The sequence below is a fragment of the Paramisgurnus dabryanus genome, chromosome 5 (assembly GCF_030506205.2).
Source record: "Paramisgurnus dabryanus chromosome 5, PD_genome_1.1, whole genome shotgun sequence".
Taxonomy (NCBI): Eukaryota; Metazoa; Chordata; class Actinopteri; order Cypriniformes; family Cobitidae; genus Paramisgurnus; species Paramisgurnus dabryanus.
The window spans coordinates 40531760-40553672 of record NC_133341.1 but is presented as its reverse complement, the minus strand read 5'-3'; the positions used below and the strand labels follow the sequence as shown (position 1 = coordinate 40553672).

General features: G+C 37.6%; 1 protein-coding gene and 1 long non-coding RNA gene across 3 annotated transcripts; one reads left to right on the top strand and one right to left on the bottom strand.

The window, feature by feature from the left end:
• Window positions 1-1723: 1723 nt before the first annotated feature.
• LOC135774526 (uncharacterized) lies at window positions 1724-2646 on the bottom strand. Of its 2 annotated transcripts, XR_010543719.2 has the most exons (4): window positions 2431-2646; window positions 2204-2350; window positions 2053-2114; window positions 1724-1976 (listed from the first exon to the last, which is right to left on the bottom strand). It is a non-coding gene; the product is annotated as an uncharacterized lncRNA (long non-coding RNA). The 2 variants fall into 2 exon arrangements; XR_012336792.1 differs by having other exon boundaries at window positions 2204-2646.
• A 4751-nt stretch (window positions 2647-7397) lies between these two features.
• ppp2r1ba (protein phosphatase 2, regulatory subunit A, beta a) lies at window positions 7398-21722 on the top strand. The gene is made up of 15 exons (XM_065284144.2): window positions 7398-7540; window positions 8143-8233; window positions 10099-10199; window positions 10290-10522; window positions 11183-11330; window positions 11556-11711; window positions 12045-12159; window positions 12398-12468; window positions 14857-14991; window positions 15681-15854; window positions 17850-17910; window positions 19453-19607; window positions 19736-19878; window positions 19949-20040; window positions 20121-21722. The coding sequence occupies exons 1-15, from the start codon at window positions 7463-7465 to the stop codon at window positions 20135-20137; spliced, it is 1770 nt and encodes a 589-aa protein (XP_065140216.1). The 5' UTR covers window positions 7398-7462; the 3' UTR covers window positions 20138-21722.
• Window positions 21723-21913: the final 191 nt, after the last annotated feature.

The following is a 21913-nucleotide window of genomic DNA, read 5'->3' as shown; positions in this document are numbered from 1 at the left end:
CGGACACAAAACCAGGAAATGGGGTCAAAATGTCTTAAACAATAAAAAGGTTCTTAACGCCATAAGAGCACCTCAGCGCACGTTCTCTGGCAACGTTGGTACACGCATTCACGTGTTTTAATCAGAGACTTGGTTAAAGAAAGTCCCAAATCTAAAATAAAACCCCCTATTATACCGGAGCGGACAGAATTACATTTTATTGTGTAATAAACACATATTCCCAGTTGGTTTTAAGATGTCATTAATTTAAAACAAAACCCAGAAGATGATATGAATATGTTTTTAATCGTTTAAAAGTTTCTTAATGGCCCATATGTCCCCGCATCCGTGTATGTTCTATTGTAAACGCCGGAGCCCCCGATCTTTAATGGCTTGAACAGAACCCCCTGCTTGAAATGCTTCACAGATCTCGTGAAGTGAATCAGCTTTTATATAGTTTAAAATAAATAGGATTTAGTCTAAAGAAATGTCGACCTACTGGGGTTTTGACATCGTTCATCGCTATACACATACTGAATATTTCATTAAATAATTTGTTACAACCAAATGCTTTATTTTTGTCAGTGTGCTATTACATTTTTACCACTACAGTTTTAAAAAGATCCTAGTTTACAACCCGCCACCTGCTGTGAACAGCCATCATCATCCCACACACACTGTTATAAGACCATCATCAGAAAACAGAAAAATATCTGATCAGAAAAATATAGCTTATAGTTAAATAGATAATAGTACATTTAATGTTAACCACTTACAACTAAAAGATTTTATTCTTGCGTGACTTTAAAAAAGTCTCTTGACAAAACAAACGTATATATCAAGTTGTATTTATAAGATAGACACAGTCATTTGTCCTAAAATCTAAAATAATAATTTATTTTTGTCAGAGCAGACAATATAATACTCTTTGTATAATATACACATATTCACACATGTTTTAAGAAGCGTTTAATTAAAAATAAACCCCTAAAATGAGTTGTAGACGTCTTAAAAACATTTAAAAAGTTTATTAACGTCAGCTATAAGTTTCTCTGTCACCATCGGTGCACGTATACATATGTCTTAATCAGAGCCTTGGTTAAAGATTCCCCTAAATAAAATAAACTCCTATTTTGCCATAGTGGACAGAATTACGTTTTATTAAGGTTAATTTAAAACGGCATATATGAACACACACCCGGCGCTTTGTCAGGCACCGCCGGATCTTTAATACGCGTGAAACTATAGAGCAGGTTATGAAAAGATTCACGGAGTTCCTGAAACCGTTTAAAAATTTTATTTAGTTTAGACTATCGTCTAAATATTGTAGTATTGACGGCGCCGAAGGATATGGCTCAGGTCATTGCTTAAACTATACACGTATACGGAATATTTAATTAAATAACTTGTGATGTTACAAACAAAAGTTTTAATTATAACATTGTTCATGATTTGTCTAAATCTAAAATAAACATTTACTTTTTTGACCCCCGTAATGGGGAATTATTTTACCCACGTTGGGTTTTAGAAATCTTTACTCGCTTTACAACACGCACCCCTGTGAATGAATGCATGGCTTGTGAGACAGTATGGAGGAAGGGTGAGAGCTGACATCGAATGCCAAAACACGAGCTGTCACACACGAGCCATCATTAAACATAACAGCATACGCTTGACATAAAACACACGCAGTCATTTGACCTAAGATCTAGAATAATAATTTATTTTTGTCAGAGCAGACAATATAAGACTCATTGTATAATATACACATTTTCATACATGTTTTAAGAAGCCTTTAATTAAAAATAAACCCTAAAATGAGGTGAAAACGTCTTAAACAAGCTCTGTGGACAAATCAAACTAGGTATCCAGTATCCGAAATGTTTTAAATCCAATTTGACACAAAATGTTTAAAATGTCCCCAGACAAATCCAAAAAGTCTCTGATTTTTCTCTTTTTTAAAGATACGTCCAAAGCGTTGTGGTCTGTATCCTAACCTGTAAACAGATAAAAACAAGTTATTAGGACAAATATCTAAATAAAGCAACTTTTTCTTATGCAACATAAACGTACCGGGGAGATCCGCTATTTTGCAATAGTACACACAACGTTCGCTTTGCAGCAGATATCCAAACCTTTAAAACAGATAACACATGTTATTAGAAAATATTAAAACAAACCAGTTTGTTTAAATCTATTGTAACAGGATTAAATAAATACACACCGCACAACACGAGCCACTCGGCGTCTCTTTGCTCCAAGATTTCCTTGTTACGCTGCGGGTGGTTCTAGTCTCGGTCTGACTTTTTTGTTCATTCCACTCTTCTCCGCGATTTAGCAGGAATAGTTAATACCAGTTTAGACAATTTCGCTGCAATACCAGATCGAATTTTTAGTTTTTAAATAAATCAGACAAAATACTGGAACGAACACAGCGAAACACATACATACCAATAGAGTATAACAGCTCTGCTCCATCCAAACTGATCACGGAGATCTCTTGTCGCTCCCCAATAAAAGTTCGGTCATAAAACTTTCAAAGATTACAGCACACGACCCCCCACACAAACACACACTGACATAATATCACCATCAGAAAACTTTGTGTCTGAACAGAAAATAGACTAGTTCGATAGAAAATATCGACTTTAAGTTTAACCAGTTACACCTAATCACATATATATATATATATATATATATATATATATATATATATATATATATATATATATATATATATATGATTAGTGATTGCCTTTAAATAAACTTTTGATGTTGCAAAACTTTAGATTCAACAACACACACATCCCTGTGTGACACGCAGTGGTGAGACTCGCAATGGTCGAAAAGGGAGGGGTGATAGACAGCAAATGTCACAAACACAAGCCGTCATTAAACATGACTGCATACGCGTGACATAAAACACACTCAGGAAAAACAATCACTCTAAATGACCGGCAATAAAACCATTAAATACTTTCTGTCTAAAGTTGACAACTTGTACAGATTTTGATTGATGGTCCCGCCCCCTGTCAAAGGGGGTCATAAAAACGACCTGTCAGACAGCAACTGTCACCGGGTGGGGGAGGGGGTCATAAAAGTTTGACGAGTGCCGTCCCCATACAACTACTCGTACTATCTCAGTGATACCTAGGGACCATTTTGACTTTTTTTCTGACAGTGTTCCAATTAATTTTTACAAATTTTATTATATTTCTGGTACCTCACATTTTTACTAGGGGTGTAAAACTCTTAGGGGCAGTTTCCCAGACAGGGCTTATGCCTAGTCCCAGACTAACTTAAATGTTAGTGTTGTCTTGATCGAAAACTACTTGCTCTGACATATCTTAAAATATATCCGTGAGAGTGTTGTGTATCAAGATGCACACCAGTAGTGTTTATAAATTATGCTTTTAAAAATGACTTCAATATCCTAATTTAACTAAGGCCTAGTCCTGGTTTAAACTAATCCCTGTCCGGGAAACCACCCCTTAATCTTAATGCAATGGTCTAAAAATGAAATGCATTGATTATGGAAATGATTAACCAACTAAATTACTAAAATAATTGTAGCCTGTTGTTATAGTTAGTTTCAGATATTATTAAAAGTAGGAACAAAAAATTCAAACTAAATCAAAATAATGACCAGATTTTAAAATTCTAAATGCATTGCATATTTAGTAATGTTTTTTTTTTTAAAGAATTAAATAGTATCTCTGTCAGAGCAAATATCTTCAAAATTGTTTACATTTAAATTACTTTGAATTTATTTCACATTAATGCAATATATAAATTTAAAGGGGATATATCATGAAAATCAGACTTTTTTCCATGTTTAAGTGCTATAATTGGGTCACCAGTGCTTCTATCAACCTAGAAAATGTGAAAAAGATCAACCCAGTAACTTAGTTTTGGTAAACCATTCTCTGCAAGCATGTGAAAAAATAGTTGCATTGAAATTTGGCTCCCTCTGTGAGGTCAGAAGGGGATAATACCGCCCCTTAATATGCACTATCCAACCACAACACTGCTATTTAGTGCAGAGATCAGCTCATTTGCATTTTAAAGGACACACCCAAATTTTTGTTCACACCTACAAAGTGCCAATTTTAACATGTTATACTAAATTATCTATATGGTATTTTGCATGGGCGAGGCTAGCCCCTTTTTAAGGGTGCTTCAGCACCCCTAAAAAGGAGCTCAGCACCCCTAAAACTTGGAGCAAGAAATGTATTTATTCTAAAATGTTCGTTCGTCTTTGACAAGGTTAAATAATGTCCAAAACATACTCTGTAGTTTGTGGTTTAAAATGTATATGTTAAGGTAGAAAATGAAAACCTCCCCGCCTAGCAAATGGTGTCATCCTCTTCTTTTACTTCTCTGTACCTGCATCGCTTAGCCCGAGCGCGAAACACACGCAGAGTGAGAATCAGTTAAAAGTGTTGTGATGCAACTTGCTTGCATGAATCTTACAAAATGTTTACGTTATGTTTATAATGAGCGAGTACATCACGAATCAATCTTTCAAGCCGTGTTTTTGTCTTCTACTGAATCACCATGGTACACGTATAATAAGTGTTTATTTTCGGATTATTTTAGTCCGGCGGGTACCCGCGCGCTGCGGAGTAGTACAGTACCTGGGTGATTCGTCCATAGACTTAAACGGAGAGAAGTAGCGCCGGTTACAATGTTCTTCCGCAAGACGCATGCAGTTTTGTGCGTCTCAGTTGGTAGTTGCATACGTGTGTCTCCGTTGTTAAAGTTTATTGTATGATTTATCGTTAATTTGAGACTTATTTTAACAATCGGGAGTCATGTAAACATGACGTCACGTGCGTCTTTTCTGGTCAGTCGTCATGAAAACATGGTGTTTGGAACAGAGTGAAAACAAACTACATATCACTGTATACCACCAGTACCGGTAGTTACGTGTGAAATCACTAACTGTCTGACTATCAAACTAGACAATAACTATTTTTTTAGTTTATCACATGTAGATTAATATGAATGGGATAACGTTTTAACCCTTAGTGCAGGAGTCACAAGTGTTTTGTTTTAGACATATAGTAAAGGTAATGGTTCAATTAAAGGACTGTTAAAAGAAAAGATGCAAATTAACAAACTATTAATAAACCTACCATATGTTGTAGGCATAAAAGTTATAAATTAGGAGATTTATCATTTTGACAAAGGCTTAAAACGACACACTGTATATCCACATAAAACCATACCCACATTGCTGCTGTAGCCCACCTTTTGTCCTGATACTTTAATATGGCATTAATGGCAAAAAAGTGCTAGCTCGCCACTATAAAAAGGTTGGCAAAAAAAATGCATCTCAAAACTCATCAGATTGATGCTTTAAAATATGTAATTTTAAAAAAAGTTCTAAGGGGGAGCATGCTCCCAGACCCTAGAGGGGTAATTTTCTTCTCATCTTTTTCACCCCTGACACATTTTCATGCCTGAAAGGTCTCCAAAAAAATCTGGATTTTGGAGTTAGTTGAAATGTTAAAATGATAGTTATTTTACAATAAAAATAGTATTGGTTTCTGTAGGAAAAAAGAGTGGGGGGTGGCAGCGGAGCTCATTGGGTGCTCAGCACCCCTAAAGCTCTAACCCTAGAATCGCCTCTGGTATTTTGAGCTAAAACTTAACATACGGGTACACCAAGATTTATTTTACATTTTAAAAAAGTATTTTTTAAATGTCCCCTTTAATATATATGGTTGTTAGCCATGCATTTTATATTAAAGTATCACTTTGTGCATAAATTGAACACATTTCTGTATATGGTTTATGTAACTTTTATTAGACATGGCACAATTGGCCTTCAAAACACATGTGTGTTCCAATCTTTAAGTCCACATTTAGGTCAGAGATCCACTGTCTGCACAGAGATGATGAAAGTAGTGTATTGTCCTGCTGTTACTTCTCCGTACTGGAAGGATCAGCCACCTGGCACTTTGTGTCGGCAGATAACAGAACAAAACCAGGAATTACCCAGCCTTTTAAAACAGTAAGCCTGTTTTCATGCAGTGTATTAAATGGGGCAGTGCATGCTGTCTTTGCTCTCAGTAATATCAAACTACTACCATTCAAAGGTTTTTAGGGTCACTTGAGCAAAATGCTTTTCTTGACTTTACGTTTTATCTAAAGGTGCATGTGCATGCTAGAATGTCTAAAAAGCAGTTTGATAGACAAAAATAGAATAATTAAAAATAAACGTACATAGCCTTACAGCAAACTTAAAATTTTCTTAAATAAACATTTTTAAATGGATAACTTTGATTGAATAATGAAAGTTGACTTATTCTAAAATAAAATAAAAATGTTACCCTAAACTTTTAAAGGCGGGGTGCATGATTTTTGAAAAACACTTTGGAAAAGGGAGTCGGGCTGACTACCAAAACACATTGTAGCCAATCAGCAGTAAGGGCGTGTCTACTAACCAACACTGTTGCATGGGTTGCGTATGTGAGCCGTGTCTATCAAAAGAAGGTCCAGATTCTGTTGGGGTAGGGGCATGATTGTTTAGGTGATTTCAAATTTCAACATTGGCTTTCAGAGATCATGCACCCCGCCTTTAAATGGTAGTCGCAAGCTTTAAGCCTACTTCCTGAAAATGCTTTTTGCAGTTATCAGAGCTTCAAATACAGACATGTCATTTTATGGTGATCTTGGTGACCTGTTTAACTGGCACAAATAAGCGTCTTGAATGTCAAGTCAGTGTATCAGTGCAATACAGTTTTGTGAAGATAATCCTTGTTTAAAACATGAACGAACAAAAGCAGGCCTAGAATGAATAATGGATCAGTGTGTTATAATTGAAAACAAATTAGCAATTGAATGAAGAGCAGACGGTGCATGCACAGGTCCATTTAATCATACAAGACATTTTTTTGTGCATACTGATTTTCTCAGTCCTCATGACCCTGTATATTTTCCAAAATATTGACATTATTGTGATTCTTTCCAGCATTAACTGATGCGTCCATTAACATAGGGAGATCTTGCCTGTTGACCTCTACCCTACTATTTTTTTCACATGATATATATCTGTGTTATGCTTTATTATAGTCACATTTTTATATACATTTCAACTAAGACACAATAAGATAATTCACATTTCTTTCTGTGTTGTGTTCTGGTGATGCGCGGATTGCGAATGGGGTTCTGGCTAGAGAAGATACAACCAATGCCAAATCTCGCGAGATGTTGGGTTTAAAGTTGGACTATCCCGAATAAAAAGCGGTTCTGGCTAGACATTATACATCATAAATGCCTTGGTATTTGGGGTTTGTGTTAGGGTTGGGGTAGGATTAAGATGAAAACAGCACTCATACGACGAGATTTCACGAGATTTTAGCCGTAGCTGTATCCCTTCTAGCCACATCCGCGCATCAGGCTCGCTCTGTCACTAGGCAGCTGTAAAGAAACCCCGTAGCAGGAACTAGTAGCCAAACAGCCGTTAGCATCCAAGATGGCGGGCGCAGACAGCGACGATTCTCTTTACCCCATTGCCGTATTAATTGATGAATTAAGGAATGAAGACGTTCAGGTAACCTGAAATATTCATTTTCACGTTAATTTCACGTCTGAGAAATGGTCTCGAACATTACTAGCTGTGTACAACTAATATGAATCCATAATGTGGGCCTGTCCTAGTTTAGCTAGTCGGCTAACGTTAACTGTTATGTAGACCGGTTGAGGGGCGATTCTGAAGGATTATATGTATCAAGTTTACAGGCAGCTAACGCATTTAAGTCTAAACTTAATCATCTAATGTACTTTTTAATAGTTTAGCCCCATGTGTAAATTAGAATTATTAGGCCTTTTTGTGTAGTTTGTGTCATTGGATAAACTGTTAGGTGTTCAGTTATTTACCTAGTAAGTTAGTTAGGTCATTAGCTTGCCTACTAGTATAGAGATTTTTAAAGCTCAAAAATACTCAGCTCAAAAAACACGATAGGAAATTTATAAGAAAAAATTAAGAGGATTTTTCGTCGTTGTTTGTTTTGGTAAATTGTTCCTTTTAAGCTGTGAAAGCAATGAGTGCTAACTTGGTTGTTGTTCAATAAACTGTCAGAACAGGTCAGCAGTTTGTTTTGCTTTACTATAAAACCACTCATTTTTGACATTTTATATTTTTTTTCTTGTTAGTTACGGTTGAACAGCATTAAGAAACTGTCCACCATTGCCCTAGCCTTGGGTGTTGAGAGGACACGAACAGAACTTCTGCCTTTCCTCACAGGTAAGTTTCAGGGACAGTGGTAGTTGGTAATTACATGCAAGTCAACTACCAATATGCAGGATGCACCAATGTATCGGACTATAATTGGGTATGATGACAAATTTTTCAAAAACCCCAAAGCTCAAAATGTATCCCATGACTAGACAGAGCAGACATTCCCATTTACAAAGATACCTGGATTGCAAATATCCGTTGAGGATTGAGAAAGAAATGATATTTTTAATATTAGAAACCAGAGGGAAAGTATTGGATGTCAATGGAAGGTGTGTGACCGAAATGCTGCTTATTCACATGTTTTTGCTTGTAACTATCCAATTTCATCAGATATTTGCATGAAATTTTAACAGACGGTAGAATTTTGTTAGTTTTGTCAAATGAAATCATGAACATTTACTGTTTTAGTATAAATGGGCCATTTAGTTGGAATTAGTTTGTCAGACTCGGACCCATGGTTTTTACCGTGGGTTCACACCAGCCGCGCTTCAGGCGTCAAATTCGCATCTACCGCGTCTAGTTTGCAGCTTGAACATTTTGTGTTTACTCGCTTCATTCGTGCGTGAAAGCTGCGCATGAAATTCTAGTCATCCAGACGTTCACGTGGAAATTTGCGTCATGGGAGGGGCTTCTGCGACTCTGCTCGCATCCTGTAATCACGTCACTACTAGAGCAAGCTCCTGATTGGTTAAAAAGCAACTTGCATGTTTGCCACTAAACGCCTCATCGCACCGCGAGACCTCCAGACGCGCATCAATGCGTCTTCACATTGACTTAACATTGAAATCACTTGCTCTTGACGCCTCTACCACCGCTGGTGTGAACACAGCATTAGAACGATGCCTGCAGTTCTAATGTTCTGACGGGTCGTTCGCTAATCAACCACCACAAACGTGAATACCAAATTTCCCCGATTCATTTAAATACCTTCTCCTCCATAAGTTTTGATGAAATTTCGTGTATGTACAGATGTAAAGATTAGCTGACCAATCAGGTACACAGCAATTTTCAGATCGATGTGTTTTGTACAAAATCACAGCGTTTGAGGTAGGCAGGATATCTGGAGCTACAAAAATTTGGAAAATAATGTTTTTTTTAACCATAAACCACTCGAACACATTGTATTTTACCAAATACACAAAATAACATTTAGTTTTTTAGCAATGAAATATGTCCCCAAATGTTTGTATATAATATACAAACATAAATTATATACATTTCCAAAATTTCCCATATGAAGTTCCCATGGAAAGTTTCTGGAAATTTCCATCCCTTTGCAACCTTACATATTAGTCAATCGAATATTGGTATTGATACAGATATTTTATAGCCAAGCATCCCTAGTAGGGATGCACCGATAGGATTTTTTTTAGGCCGATACCGATTTAAACAGACAGCTTCTGGCCGATGCCGATACCGATATTAAACACTTGTATACAATACTATACAGTTGGTCTATTAGCTAGTTTATTTCTGCATCAAATAATTCTTTACTGAACATGGATTGGATCTAATTAACATTCAACTGACCAACATAATAAGAGAGGCACAAATTATGCTAAAACAAATATAATAAGACAGCATGACAACCTTCAAAGGTGGTTTTTGCTATTCAGCATTTATTTTATTAATGACATTAACTAATTTTTTACATATAATGGATTTCTTTATGCAGTCAATTAATAAACAATCGATATCGGCCTTTCTCGTGCTATTGCCGATATGCCGATGGTTTCAAATTCATCAAAAATCGGCCGATAAATATCGGCGGCCGATACATCGCTGCATCACTAATCCCTAGTTAATAACTTCAAAATGCTTGTATCATATTTGTAATTTTGTGCGATTTCTTTTAATGTTTTCCCAAACAGATACCATATATGATGAGGATGAAGTTCTGCTTGCTCTTGCTGAACAACTGGGAAACTTTACCTTGCTGGTTGGAGGTCCAGAATATGTGCACTGTCTCCTGGTAATATTCACAGTGTCTTTTTATTAAGAAATTTATAGTAAGAAATAATTATGTAGTATTCATGTCACTTACTGTCTCGTGTGTTTTCAGCCCCCTTTGGAGAGTTTGGCAACGGTTGAAGAGACAGTTGTGCGTGACAAGGCAGTAGAGTCCCTGCGCAAGATTTCTCACGAGCACTCCCCAGTAGACCTGGAAGTTCACTTTGAGCCCTTGGTAAAGCGTTTGGCCAGCGGTGACTGGTTCACATCACGCACCTCTGCCTGTGGACTTTTCAGTGTTTGCTACCCACGGGTTTCCAGCACGGTCAAGGCCGAGATTCGCCAGTAAGTTTTGTTTGACGTTTGTGCTGATATTTAACTATGGGGCGGTTTCCCGGACAGGGATTAGACTACTCCTAGACTTAAACACTTTAAAGAGCTCTCCAAACTGAAAACAACTTGCACTTACATATCTTAAAATACATCAGTGCCCTTTGTTTTACCTCAAAATGCACCCAGGCAATGTTTTAGTGATGCATGTTTGTTAAAACTAGTTCTATTTCCTAATTAAACTAAGGCCTAGTCCTGGATTAAGCTAATCCTGGTCCGGGAAACCGCCCCAATGAGTGTTGTTAAAGCTTGCGCTGTTGCAGTAGGGAGGTTGGCAAGTGACATCACAGACCAAACTAATCGATTATGACTATTCTTGAACAATCAAATACTATCAATTTTTATCAAGTATTCGATTAGTTGTTGCAGCCATATCTGTCGATACACATTTAACATGATTTATTGCAAAATTAAAACACATTATTCACACACAGTCCAGCATCTTGAATCTGATTGGTTAGTTTTTTATCAACCTACTGATTTTGCCTTAAAACTTGAATTTGCATGTTCATATGAATAGGTCTTGAGGCTAAATATAATTACAGAACTGTTATGTTGAAGTCTTATATGCTGTTTAATTGGAAACATGTTAACACACGCACCATCTTTCCTTAGACACTTCCGTACCCTGTGTTCCGATGACACTCCCATGGTGCGACGTGCAGCTGCCTCCAAGCTCGGTGAATTTGCCAAAGTGTTGGAGTTGGAATATGTTAAAAGTGACATCATCTCTCTCTTTACTGCATTGGCATCTGATGAACAGGTCTGGTTTTAATAATACTTTGAAAAATATACACAAAGTATACATTTCTGAAACCACAGCTAAAGGCAATGCGTTAATGTTCAATGACACGAGCATCGCAGTCTTGAAAAGTTTTCATTGTGTTTATGTATCCCAGTACTACAGCAGAAATGTAATCAATATAAAAAAATTTATATACACATTTATATCATGAGTTTTTGTCAAATTATGTTGCATTTTTTGTAGGACTCTGTCCGCCTTTTAGCTGTAGAGGCTGGCGTCAGCATTGCCACCCTGTTGCCTCAAGAGGACCTGGAAGCTCTGGTAATGCCCACCTTACGCCAGGCAGCAGAGGACAAGTCCTGGAGGGTCCGCTACATGGTTGCAGACAAATTTTCTGATGTAAGATAAAAGCGAATCATCCGTTTACTCTTTGTTTTTTGCAATATCTAGTTCTACAACGAAGCATTTTGGTTGGTTGTAGAACTAGGTTGGTTGATGAATCTCAGACAGTTGTGTCTGTAATCTTGCTCTGATGCACACTGCCCTTGTTTTTATTAATTTGTCATCGATTTTTACACAGCTCAAAATATATTTTCAAAATACCGGTTACCGGTCTACAACTTGATCTGTAATAGTAAAAAACATCGGTCTACCCCTAGTCAGAAGTACCTTTGTCTCTCTAGAAATGCTATTGAAATGTGAAATGATATGCTTGTCTCTCCAAATTTATAGCTGCAGAAGGCCGTGGGTCCAGAAATCACAAAGAATGATCTAGTACCAGCCTTCCAGAACCTTCTGAAGGACTGCGAGGCTGAGGTCCGTGCCGCTGCCGCAAACAAGGTCAAAGGTGAGATAGGATGCTGAATCCTTTTAATGTTAGCATCTCGACTGTTAAATGGAGTTGTAAAAATATTAAAATTACAAATTTCTTTTTCAAAGCCTTAAATGTATACACACATAGTCCAAATGGTTTTCAAAGCATATAAAATTTTACTGTGGTATAAAAATTGCTACACCGATAACAAAAATTGCACTAGCATTGGTATTCGTAACTAAATTTATGGTTACTTATTTTTCATCATTAGAGTTCTGTGAAAATTTACCAGAGGACAGCAGAGAGACCGTCATCATGACACACATTCTTCCCTGCATCAAGGTAAGATGTGGTTTTGACAAGGCTTGTTGTTATGCGTGTCAAAAAACACCTGTCACTTATATGGATGAATACTTGAACTTTGTGGCCCTGTTTCACATTAAATGCAAATCCTGGATCAGTTACAGGCAGATAACTCAGCAGCTGTTCTCTAAGCATCTAAGATGTAAACCAGATCAGACTAGCAAAGTGTCTGTGTGTCTCAACACTGACTTTCAAGCTGTAGCTAGGGTCAGTTTCTCTTTATTATTGTCAGTGGATTGTAAAAATTTGTCTTGCTCTGGACTTGGACCACGTGTAGAGTGTTTATGCTTTTGTATTGGCAATAGTATATTGTTTCTTAAAGTATGGTCAAAAGTGTGACGCATTCAAGCTATTAACTTTTCATTATTGTGTACACAAAGATAAAATATCTAGGCCAATAGATTGCTGCAGGGATGACTTATTTTAGAAGGCAACCCGGAAGTTAGCGGGGCACTGGTTTCCTTGCAAAAAAGCCCATTCATTTTTTTTCATACATTTTTGCATTATTGCAAAAAATAAGCTGAAACAAAAGTTAATGACACTTGCACGTTTTGTCCAACAAGTTAATCTTCACATACGAGTACACATTTTGTGGAAAAGTTGTGTTCACATTCACGTGTCATAAACTTTAGCCTACAAAACTACGTCATCCCTGGAGTACTCTTATGAGTGGCGGTTATTTTGGCTTTTGGAGTGGGTTATGTTAATTTTAGGTGTTAGTGGTATGATCAAAAAACTGATATTAAATAAGTAATTAAATAATTATAATAAGTTATATATTTTTGCCAAAATATAGTTGTTGTTTTTCATGGGCTGCAGATTAGGGCTGGGCGGTTTTGATCATAATTTAGTTGTCACGTAATTTTGTGAAAGATGGCAATATGTGGTACATATAAGAGCCCGAACCATTTATCGTTTTGACGATTTTATCAGCCGATATGAGCCTGTCGCAGATATATCTGTATTAGCCTATATGCCACAGATATGCCACATGCCGCCAATATTTTGTAATTATGCTTGTAAATGGTGTAATGGGGTACTTTTATTTTAAATGGGGGTACACTTTGCTAAACCAAAATCATCATTAACTGCACTCTAACTAAAAATTTTTTTATATTCCTATTATTCCAAATATTATGTAACACAAAATGACAGCACTTTTACAAGGGCTTTTTCAGATGTATATAATGAAGGCTCAAAAATTGAACTCTTTCCCTGCCAGCGTTTTAAATAAAAGTTGCCAGTTTTTTTTATGATTTTCACAAAAGATTAATGTCTTCCAGAAAATGTTCTTCTTTAAATATATAAACCATAGACTGTAAAAAAAAGATGGACGATGCAACGTCGCCTCCCTCCATTGTAGTAAATTGAAGCCAAAAATGTCCGACCATGGTCGCCGCCATGTTACGTAAAAACGTCAGTTTGGAGCCAAGGCATGCGCAGAAGGAATCCGTTGAGCCAGAGGCAGAGCTGCGGTATCAAACTTCCGCCCAAACGCTCACGCGCCCAATTCAATCACGCCAATTATAACAACACGCCCAGTTTCTATAGCATCAAATTACTAGCTTAAATAAAACATATCACAAAAAAGAACAATTAAATGTATATCAGCATGATATCAACTACCTAAAAGGACCAAAACCATCTTTCGTAAACTTTAATTGGAAGTGTAAAAGTAAAGAGCAGACTCCCATTAGTTTGAATGGAGAGGGCGGGGTTTATGACTTGTACTGCAGCCAGCCACCAGGGGGCGATCAAAGAGTCAGCGGCTTCACTTTTCAAGACTTGACCTCGATTTATAGTCGTGCATAAGATCTACGCCGTAGGTTATCCGTAGCCTGTGTGTATAAAAATGTTAACAGCGCATCAGTTCTACGCGGACCGCAAGCGCTGTGATTGGTCCACCAGAACCCCTCCCGTCATGTAAAAAAACTGCATCATAGGTATTTCCGTTTGCGACGTTACAAACAAAGATGGGCCAAGTTGAAGAGAGATTTAAGTCAAACTGCAACAAAAGTCGTTGTTTATTTGCTAACATCATTGCTGGTCATCTCAAAACATACACAACAAGTTGCTGTTTCTTCTTCGTTTGTGGGTTAACTTGCAAAGCTGCTGCTACTGTGGTTACACGCGTGGATACTTCCTACCAGTGGTCTGCACGTGTGTTTGCACGTCGACGCGGACGATGCAAAAGTATAAATGAAAACCGACGCGGGACCTATGCCGTCGTGGCTATGCCGGAGGACCTACGCACAACTATAACGAGTTTTTTTTTTTTCTTAATTGATGAGTTGTTGAGCGCCTGTTTTGAGAATTGCTTTGATCAAGATGAATAAATTGCATTGTATGGTTTACTTTTGCCAATAGGAACTTGTATCAGACACTAATCAACATGTCAAATCTGCACTGGCTTCAGTCATCATGGGACTCTCCACCATCTTAGGCAAAGACAGCACCATTGAGCATCTGCTTCCTCTTTTCCTGGCCCAGCTAAAAGATGAGGTAAGCTTTGCCTTGTGTTTGTATGTGTATGTGAGAGAGAGAGAGAGGTCTGGCCGAGGTAATTTGCGTCATGTTCCAGTCACAGATGAGACTTCTGTGCAACTGGCCACTTTGATCCTGTTAAGGTGAGACGTTGCTAATGCTAGCCTTTAAGTGGAAAGCATCAAGCATTGAAGTGACAGATGAATGGATGAGTGCAGCTCACTATCTCTCATCTCATCTCTTTATTTAGTGGCCCTTTTTTGTTGCATGCTGCCGTCTGTATTGTGATCCGTCTCATCTTTAGGCTGTTAGCGAGAAGTCTTTGAACATCTGTCAGTTACGTTGACTAAACGAAATAAATAGAACAAAGCAAACTTTTGGATTGTCGCTTGCATTGATCTGTGTTTTAAAGTAATAGTTCATGAAAAGTCTGCCATTAGTCATACACTTCAATGTTGTTTCGACCTATATGCTATTTTTGTCCAGTGTAACACAACAGTAGTGATTTTTAAAGTATTTACGCAGCCATAAAACCGTAGTGACAGTCCGCTGACTATATATTTTATTTCTATTCCCTCAAATGAATTAGTAGTAGTTGTATTTGCTTATAAAACCTCAAGTTAATTCAACTCAAAATGAGGTGGGAACAGTTTTGTTGTGTACTTTTTGAAATTGGTCTCTAATATATACGTTTGTCCTTCGCTTAGTGTCCAGAGGTTCGCCTTAACATCATCTCCAACTTGGACTGTGTAAATGAGGTTATTGGAATCCGCCAGCTTTCCCAATCTCTTCTTCCTGCTATCGTTGAGCTGGCTGAGGATGCCAAATGGCGAGTGCGACTGGCCATCATTGAGTACATGCCCCTTCTGGCTGGACAGCTGGTGAGTCCCAACCCGTGTCCTTAGGTGCCTTATATTAAGCAGGCAGAGATCAAAAAGTTCTGTTGGTCAGATCTTCGGTCTTCCTTAAAGGGGACATTACATGAAAATCTGACTTTTTCCATGTTTAAGTGCTATAAATAGGTCCCTAGTGCTTCTATCAACCTAGAAAATGTGAAAAATATCAACCCAGTGACTTGTGAAAAAATAGGTTATTAAAATTTGGCTCCCCTTGTGATGTCAGAAGGGGATAAATCCTCCCCTTAACCTGCACTATCCAACCACAGCACTGCCATTTAGTGCAGAGATCAGCTCATTTGCATTTTAAAGGACACACCCAAAAATGGCACATTTTTGCTCGCCCCTACAAAATGAAAGAAAAAAACCTCACATACATACTCTGGGGACACGAGATTTATTTTACTTCAAAAAAAGTTTGTGAAATGTCCCCTTTAACATTCAAAGCATTTTAAATGATTATCCTATTAAGTTATTGCATCCAAGTCGCCAGGGGGAAAAAAATTTTTTTCAGTCCTAGTGTACACTGCAAAAAATAGCTTTTTTAATTAGTATTTTTGTCTTGTTTTCAGTACAAATATCAAAAAATTCTTAAATCAATATGTATTTTCTTGATGAGCAAAATGACCTTAGAAAATAAGTCTAGTTTTTAGACCAAAAATATGAAATTTAAATGATTTTGTGCATAAACAAAAAAATCTGCCAATGGGGTAAGCAATTTTTTCTTGATTTGTTTTCTTGAATTTAGTGTTTTTTTAGAAAAAGGTTCAAGATTTTTTGCTTACCCAGGACCTTATATGTACAAAATCACTTAAATTTCATATTTTTCTTGGGTCATTTTGCTCATCAAGAAAAAGCATCTTAATTTTAAGATTTTTTTTTATTTTTACTGAAAACAAGACAAAAATACTAAGAATTTTTTTCTTTAAATTTTTTTTTGCAGTGTAAAACGAGCAAAACTATTTGCCAATGGGGTGAGAAAATTTTGCTTAAATTAAGGCTATATCCACACGAAGCCGGTGCATTCCCTATCCGATCATTTTTTTTCCTTGCTCTAAAAAAATAATCCGTAAACACGAAACCACTGAAACCGACTGAAAGCGGTGTAGTATATATGCCGGACCAGTATGGGGCGCTGTAATTCTGCCACAGATATACACTATACACGGAGAAGAAGACTTTGAGCATGCGCATAGCCAACGTATGGTGTTGTCCATTATCGCTTGTTGGTCACCACAATTGCATAGACGCAATAGATTTTGTTGTAATAAAGCTAGTAGGCTTTAGTAGCTTCTGTAGCACGAACACAATCACGTAATCCGCCGTTATTGTTGTTGCTGTTACGTGTGACGCTTCGGACACGTGATGTGATGACGTTTTCGCTTCACAAAATATACGGATTGGCTGTACAGACGAAACCGCAAGGGTGTCGGTTTCAGATTTATCCACTTTAGGACCAGGTTTCAAAAAATAGCGGTTTCACTCTCTGAAATCGCCGGATCCGTGTGGATGAAACGCCAATACGATAACAAATTTATGCGTATACAGTGATTCGCGTCTCCGTGTGGACAGCCCCGAAGATTTTATTTTAAGATTTTTTTCTCACCCTATTGGCATATATTTTTGCTTGTTTTAATCACAAATTCACTTAAATTGTATGTTTTTTGTCTAAAAACTAGACTTATTTTCTAAGGTCATTTTGCACATCAAGAGAAAGCATCTTAATTTAAAAAATTTTAGATATTTCTACTGAAAACAATACAAAAGTATTGAGTAGGAAAGTCATTTTTGCAGTGTATGTCGCAAAGGTATTGCTTGATTTTTCAGAACAGTTTAGCCAAATGCTTTCAAAAAGTGGTGGGGACAAAATCAGCCATGTCCCCAGCATCCCCAGTGTAAATGACACCTATGCAAGTCGCCATGAGTTATGTTAGCTAATCTAACCAATGTTTATTTGTGTTTATTCTTTGGCGCTTCCAGGGTGTAGAGTTCTTCGATGAGAAGCTGAATTCTCTGTGTATGGCGTGGCTCGTTGATCACGGTAGGGTACTTGCTTCAGACTGTCTTATTGGGTCTCTTTGATGGATGTCTTATCAGACAATGCATAATACCTAAAAATTATTATTCCCAGATGGATCCACATAATATTTTATGTATGCATTGTAAGCGAACATACACTGCATGTGTTTAATTAAACCCTATCATTGATGAATTTAAAGTGCACATATTATGCAAAATCCAATTTTACAAGGTGTTTGGACTAGGGATGTCTATTATACAATTCCCCATATGTGGTGATTGTTTAAATTAATGATCGATCAATCAATCAAATAATCGTTAACAGTATGGTGCAATAAGCCTTTACTGCAGTGGCATATAGCCAATTACATTTGCGTAAATGGCAATCAACACCAGCTTCCTCATGTGAATTAAAAGATTTTTTTTGTCTAAATAACATGCTAGTGGGATTGTAAAACGAGTCAATGTAGTTGGTGTTTTGATAAAATCATCAATTTGAACTTATCTCATAATAAAATATAATGATTAATAGATACACACTCACATGCGTGCTCTGGCAACAGTCACATGTAAGTCCAGAATAAAGTTTTCATTATCATCAAGTGTTATTTTTCTACCGTAACAAGTTGCTCCGGACTATAAGTCGCATCAGTCAAAATTGCATTTTGAAGAGGAAAAAAACAGTCGCACTGGACAATATGTTGCGTTTATTTTGAAAATGTTTCACAAAATCCAAGCTCAAGAACAAGACATTTAATCTGAAAAGGCAAGTTATTCAACTAAACAATGGCACACAGAACAGCAGGCTGAATAGGTGTCCGTACATGTTAACGTAACATTAACGTTTATTCACCGAACACAATAGGAACTCGACCATACCTGAGAGACTGAATAGGCTAAATTAACACTACAAGCCAAATCAAGTTCAACAAAGTCCCAAAGTCATTCCACATCACTGAATCCATTGAAATACATAAATACAGGAGCAGCATAGAACACCAGCTGCGTTAGAGGCGTCAAGCGTGAGTGATTTCAATGTTAAGTCAATGTGAAGATGCGTTGACACGCGTCTGAAGGTCTTGCGGCGCGAATGAGGCCTTTAGCGCAATAGACGTGATTCCGCCTCATTTGCGCGTCTAGTTTGTGCGAATGGCGCGAATTGACTGTTGCCGCGGGAAACCCGTGAGTTGAAAATGTTTAACTTTGGCGGAAAAACAAGTCACGTTAACCAATCAGGAGCTTGCTCTAGTAGTGACGTGATTACAGGAAGCGAACAGAGTCACAGAAGCCCTTCCCATGACGTGAATTTTCGCATGAATGTCTCTAACTAGAATTTCACACGCAGCTTTCACACGCGAATGAAGCGAGTAAACTCAAAATGTTCAAGCGGCAAACTAGACGCGTTAGACGCAAAGTTGACGCCTCAAACGCGGCTGGTGTGAACTCTACTGGTTTCTCTACCTTCACAGACACATTCTAGGCACATCTGGGACTTCTATTACATCTTGTAAAAATGTGCATAATACCCATATGTCAGTAGACTAATTTGTTGTTGTATCCTCAGTATATGCCATTAGAGAGGCGGCCACATGTAACCTGATGAAGCTGGTGGAGAAATTTGGAGCTGAGTGGGCTCAGAATACCATTGTGCCCAAAGTACTGGGGATGGCCAATGACCCCAACTACCTGCACAGGATGACTACCCTATTCTGCATCAATGTGAGTCAGTACTTGCGCAGTCTTACGTATACTCTGACATTTAAATCTGTCACATTATATCATATTTGTAAATGCACGAAATCCATGACATTTAGCTGCCTCTAAAACATAAATCCCATCGTTTTTAGGCTCTGTCTGAGGCATGCGGCCAGGATATTACCACCAAACACATGCTTCCTGTAGTCTTAAAGATGTCCAACGACCAGGTGGCCAATGTACGCTTCAATGTAGCCAAGTCACTTCAGAAGATTGGACCGGTCTTGGATAGCAAGTACGTGACGCCGTACTTGAATGAATCTTGATGTAATAGTGCCGTTACTCATTAAGCTTTCCTTTTACAGCTGTCTTCAAACAGAAGTTAAACCAGTGTTGGAGAAACTGGCATCGGATCAAGATATGGATGTTAAATACTTTGCCCAGGAGGCCATCAGTGGTGAGTGTACTCATCTGATGCTGCATAAATTACATCATTCAATTGAACCTCACAAAAAAATTTTTGTTTCCTCCATGCAGTTCTTGCCCTAGCCTAATGTACCTTCTTTCCGAATGTGAAAAATGCACCCTCAAGCTGACCTCCATTGTATTTATTGACGTCCAGGATCATCCGCTGGACTGTTTATGGAGAATCAATGTGTTTTGCTCCCTCGGTGAGAAATGTTTTCGGGAAACTTGGCTTCTCTCAATGTTTTGTTCGACTGTAGCTCTCGTCACCTTCAGCTGTGAATGAAATTTGACCACATACATTCTCGCTCTTCATTCTTTACCTGCGATAATGCTGCTGTGCCCCCTCACTAGGTCTGTTTTCACCTGTTAAAGGGATAATCCATCGTTTTGTCACGTTAAACTATGTTATATTCTTAACTAAGAAGAGTTGATCCATACCTCTATCATCTTTAATCTCTGTGGCGCGCAGCAACACTTTGATAGCACTTAGCTTAGCCCAGTTCATTCAATGGTACAAATCAGAGATGAAGTTAGAAAGGACCAAACACATCAACGTTTTCCCTATTTGAATTGAGTGGTTATATGTCCAAGTATGGTGGCACAAAATAAAACGTGGCGTTTTTCTAAGCGGGTTAACCGTAATGTATGGCGGAATAGCACTTAAAAAAGTCACGCCTGAAAAATCAGCTCCCCCGCTCCCTATCATTATGATAGTTTTATTTTGTGCCACCATACTTGGTTTTAAATGGGGAAAACGTTGATGTGTTTGGCCATTTCTAACTTCATCTTTGTTTGGTACCATTAAATGAACTGGGCTAAGCTAAGTGCTATCAAAGTTTCAGCGCGTGCCACAGCGATTAAGTGTACGCACTAAGATGATAGAGGTAGTTTAATATGACAAAACAATGGAGTATCCCTTTAAAGTCGCACCTTCTAGATGCAGTTTTACTATTCGCGTAACAGTGTAATGACTACTTGGCCTTTATTGCATCATAGGTTTAGCGAAGATATTTGATTAAATATATCGGTGGAGATATCAGTTAACCTGTAGTAACTTCAGTCGTCCTGATGGTTGCAATGTTGCTTAAGTGTTGCGGTATGGCTTGAGTTTTGACCGACACGTGCGTAAAGCATGGTAAAGGGCACAACCATCTTTTAAATATCCTGTTTCGTGTACAATGGTCCTAACGCTGACTGTTGTGGACCCCTGGAAGCACTATTTGCATGCCTCTTCATTCAGTGGGCATGCTCAAATATTGTTCTTCAGATCTTCTGAAAGGGACCAGTAAAATGTGACGTCCTTCCTGTAACAGACACTCATTCATGGTCCTTTATATTTTCTGAAAGCAAGTTTTTTTTTTGAACATATTGCACATTTGTTTTTTTTTTAAATGTTTAATTTGTGTTTCATAAAAATGCATTTCCAGTAGACATTGAGTAGAACCCCATTAACCACAGGGGACATTTCTGAACTTTCTCTTATGTTTTCAACTAACACAATGTGCTTTGCCTGTGATGTTGACCTCTGCAGCTTCTCTTCAGTGCTGTCAGTAAACTAGTATCTTTCGTGTTATAAGTGTCATTAGAATGTGTGCTATGGATTTTATATGAATATGGTCACATTGCCCTTGATAGATGGGGAAACTCAATAAAGAACAATATATAACCTGATTTCACTGTGTGGGGACGTTCTGTAATCCATCAAATCATATACAGAACAGTAAATGCAATGTATCTGCTGCACCAGAACAAGTAGCCAACAATGCATTTAATGGGTCAAATGATATATTTTTGGCTGAAAATCATTAGGATATCAACTAAAGATCAGGTGCCATTATGATATATTTGACATTTTCTACCAT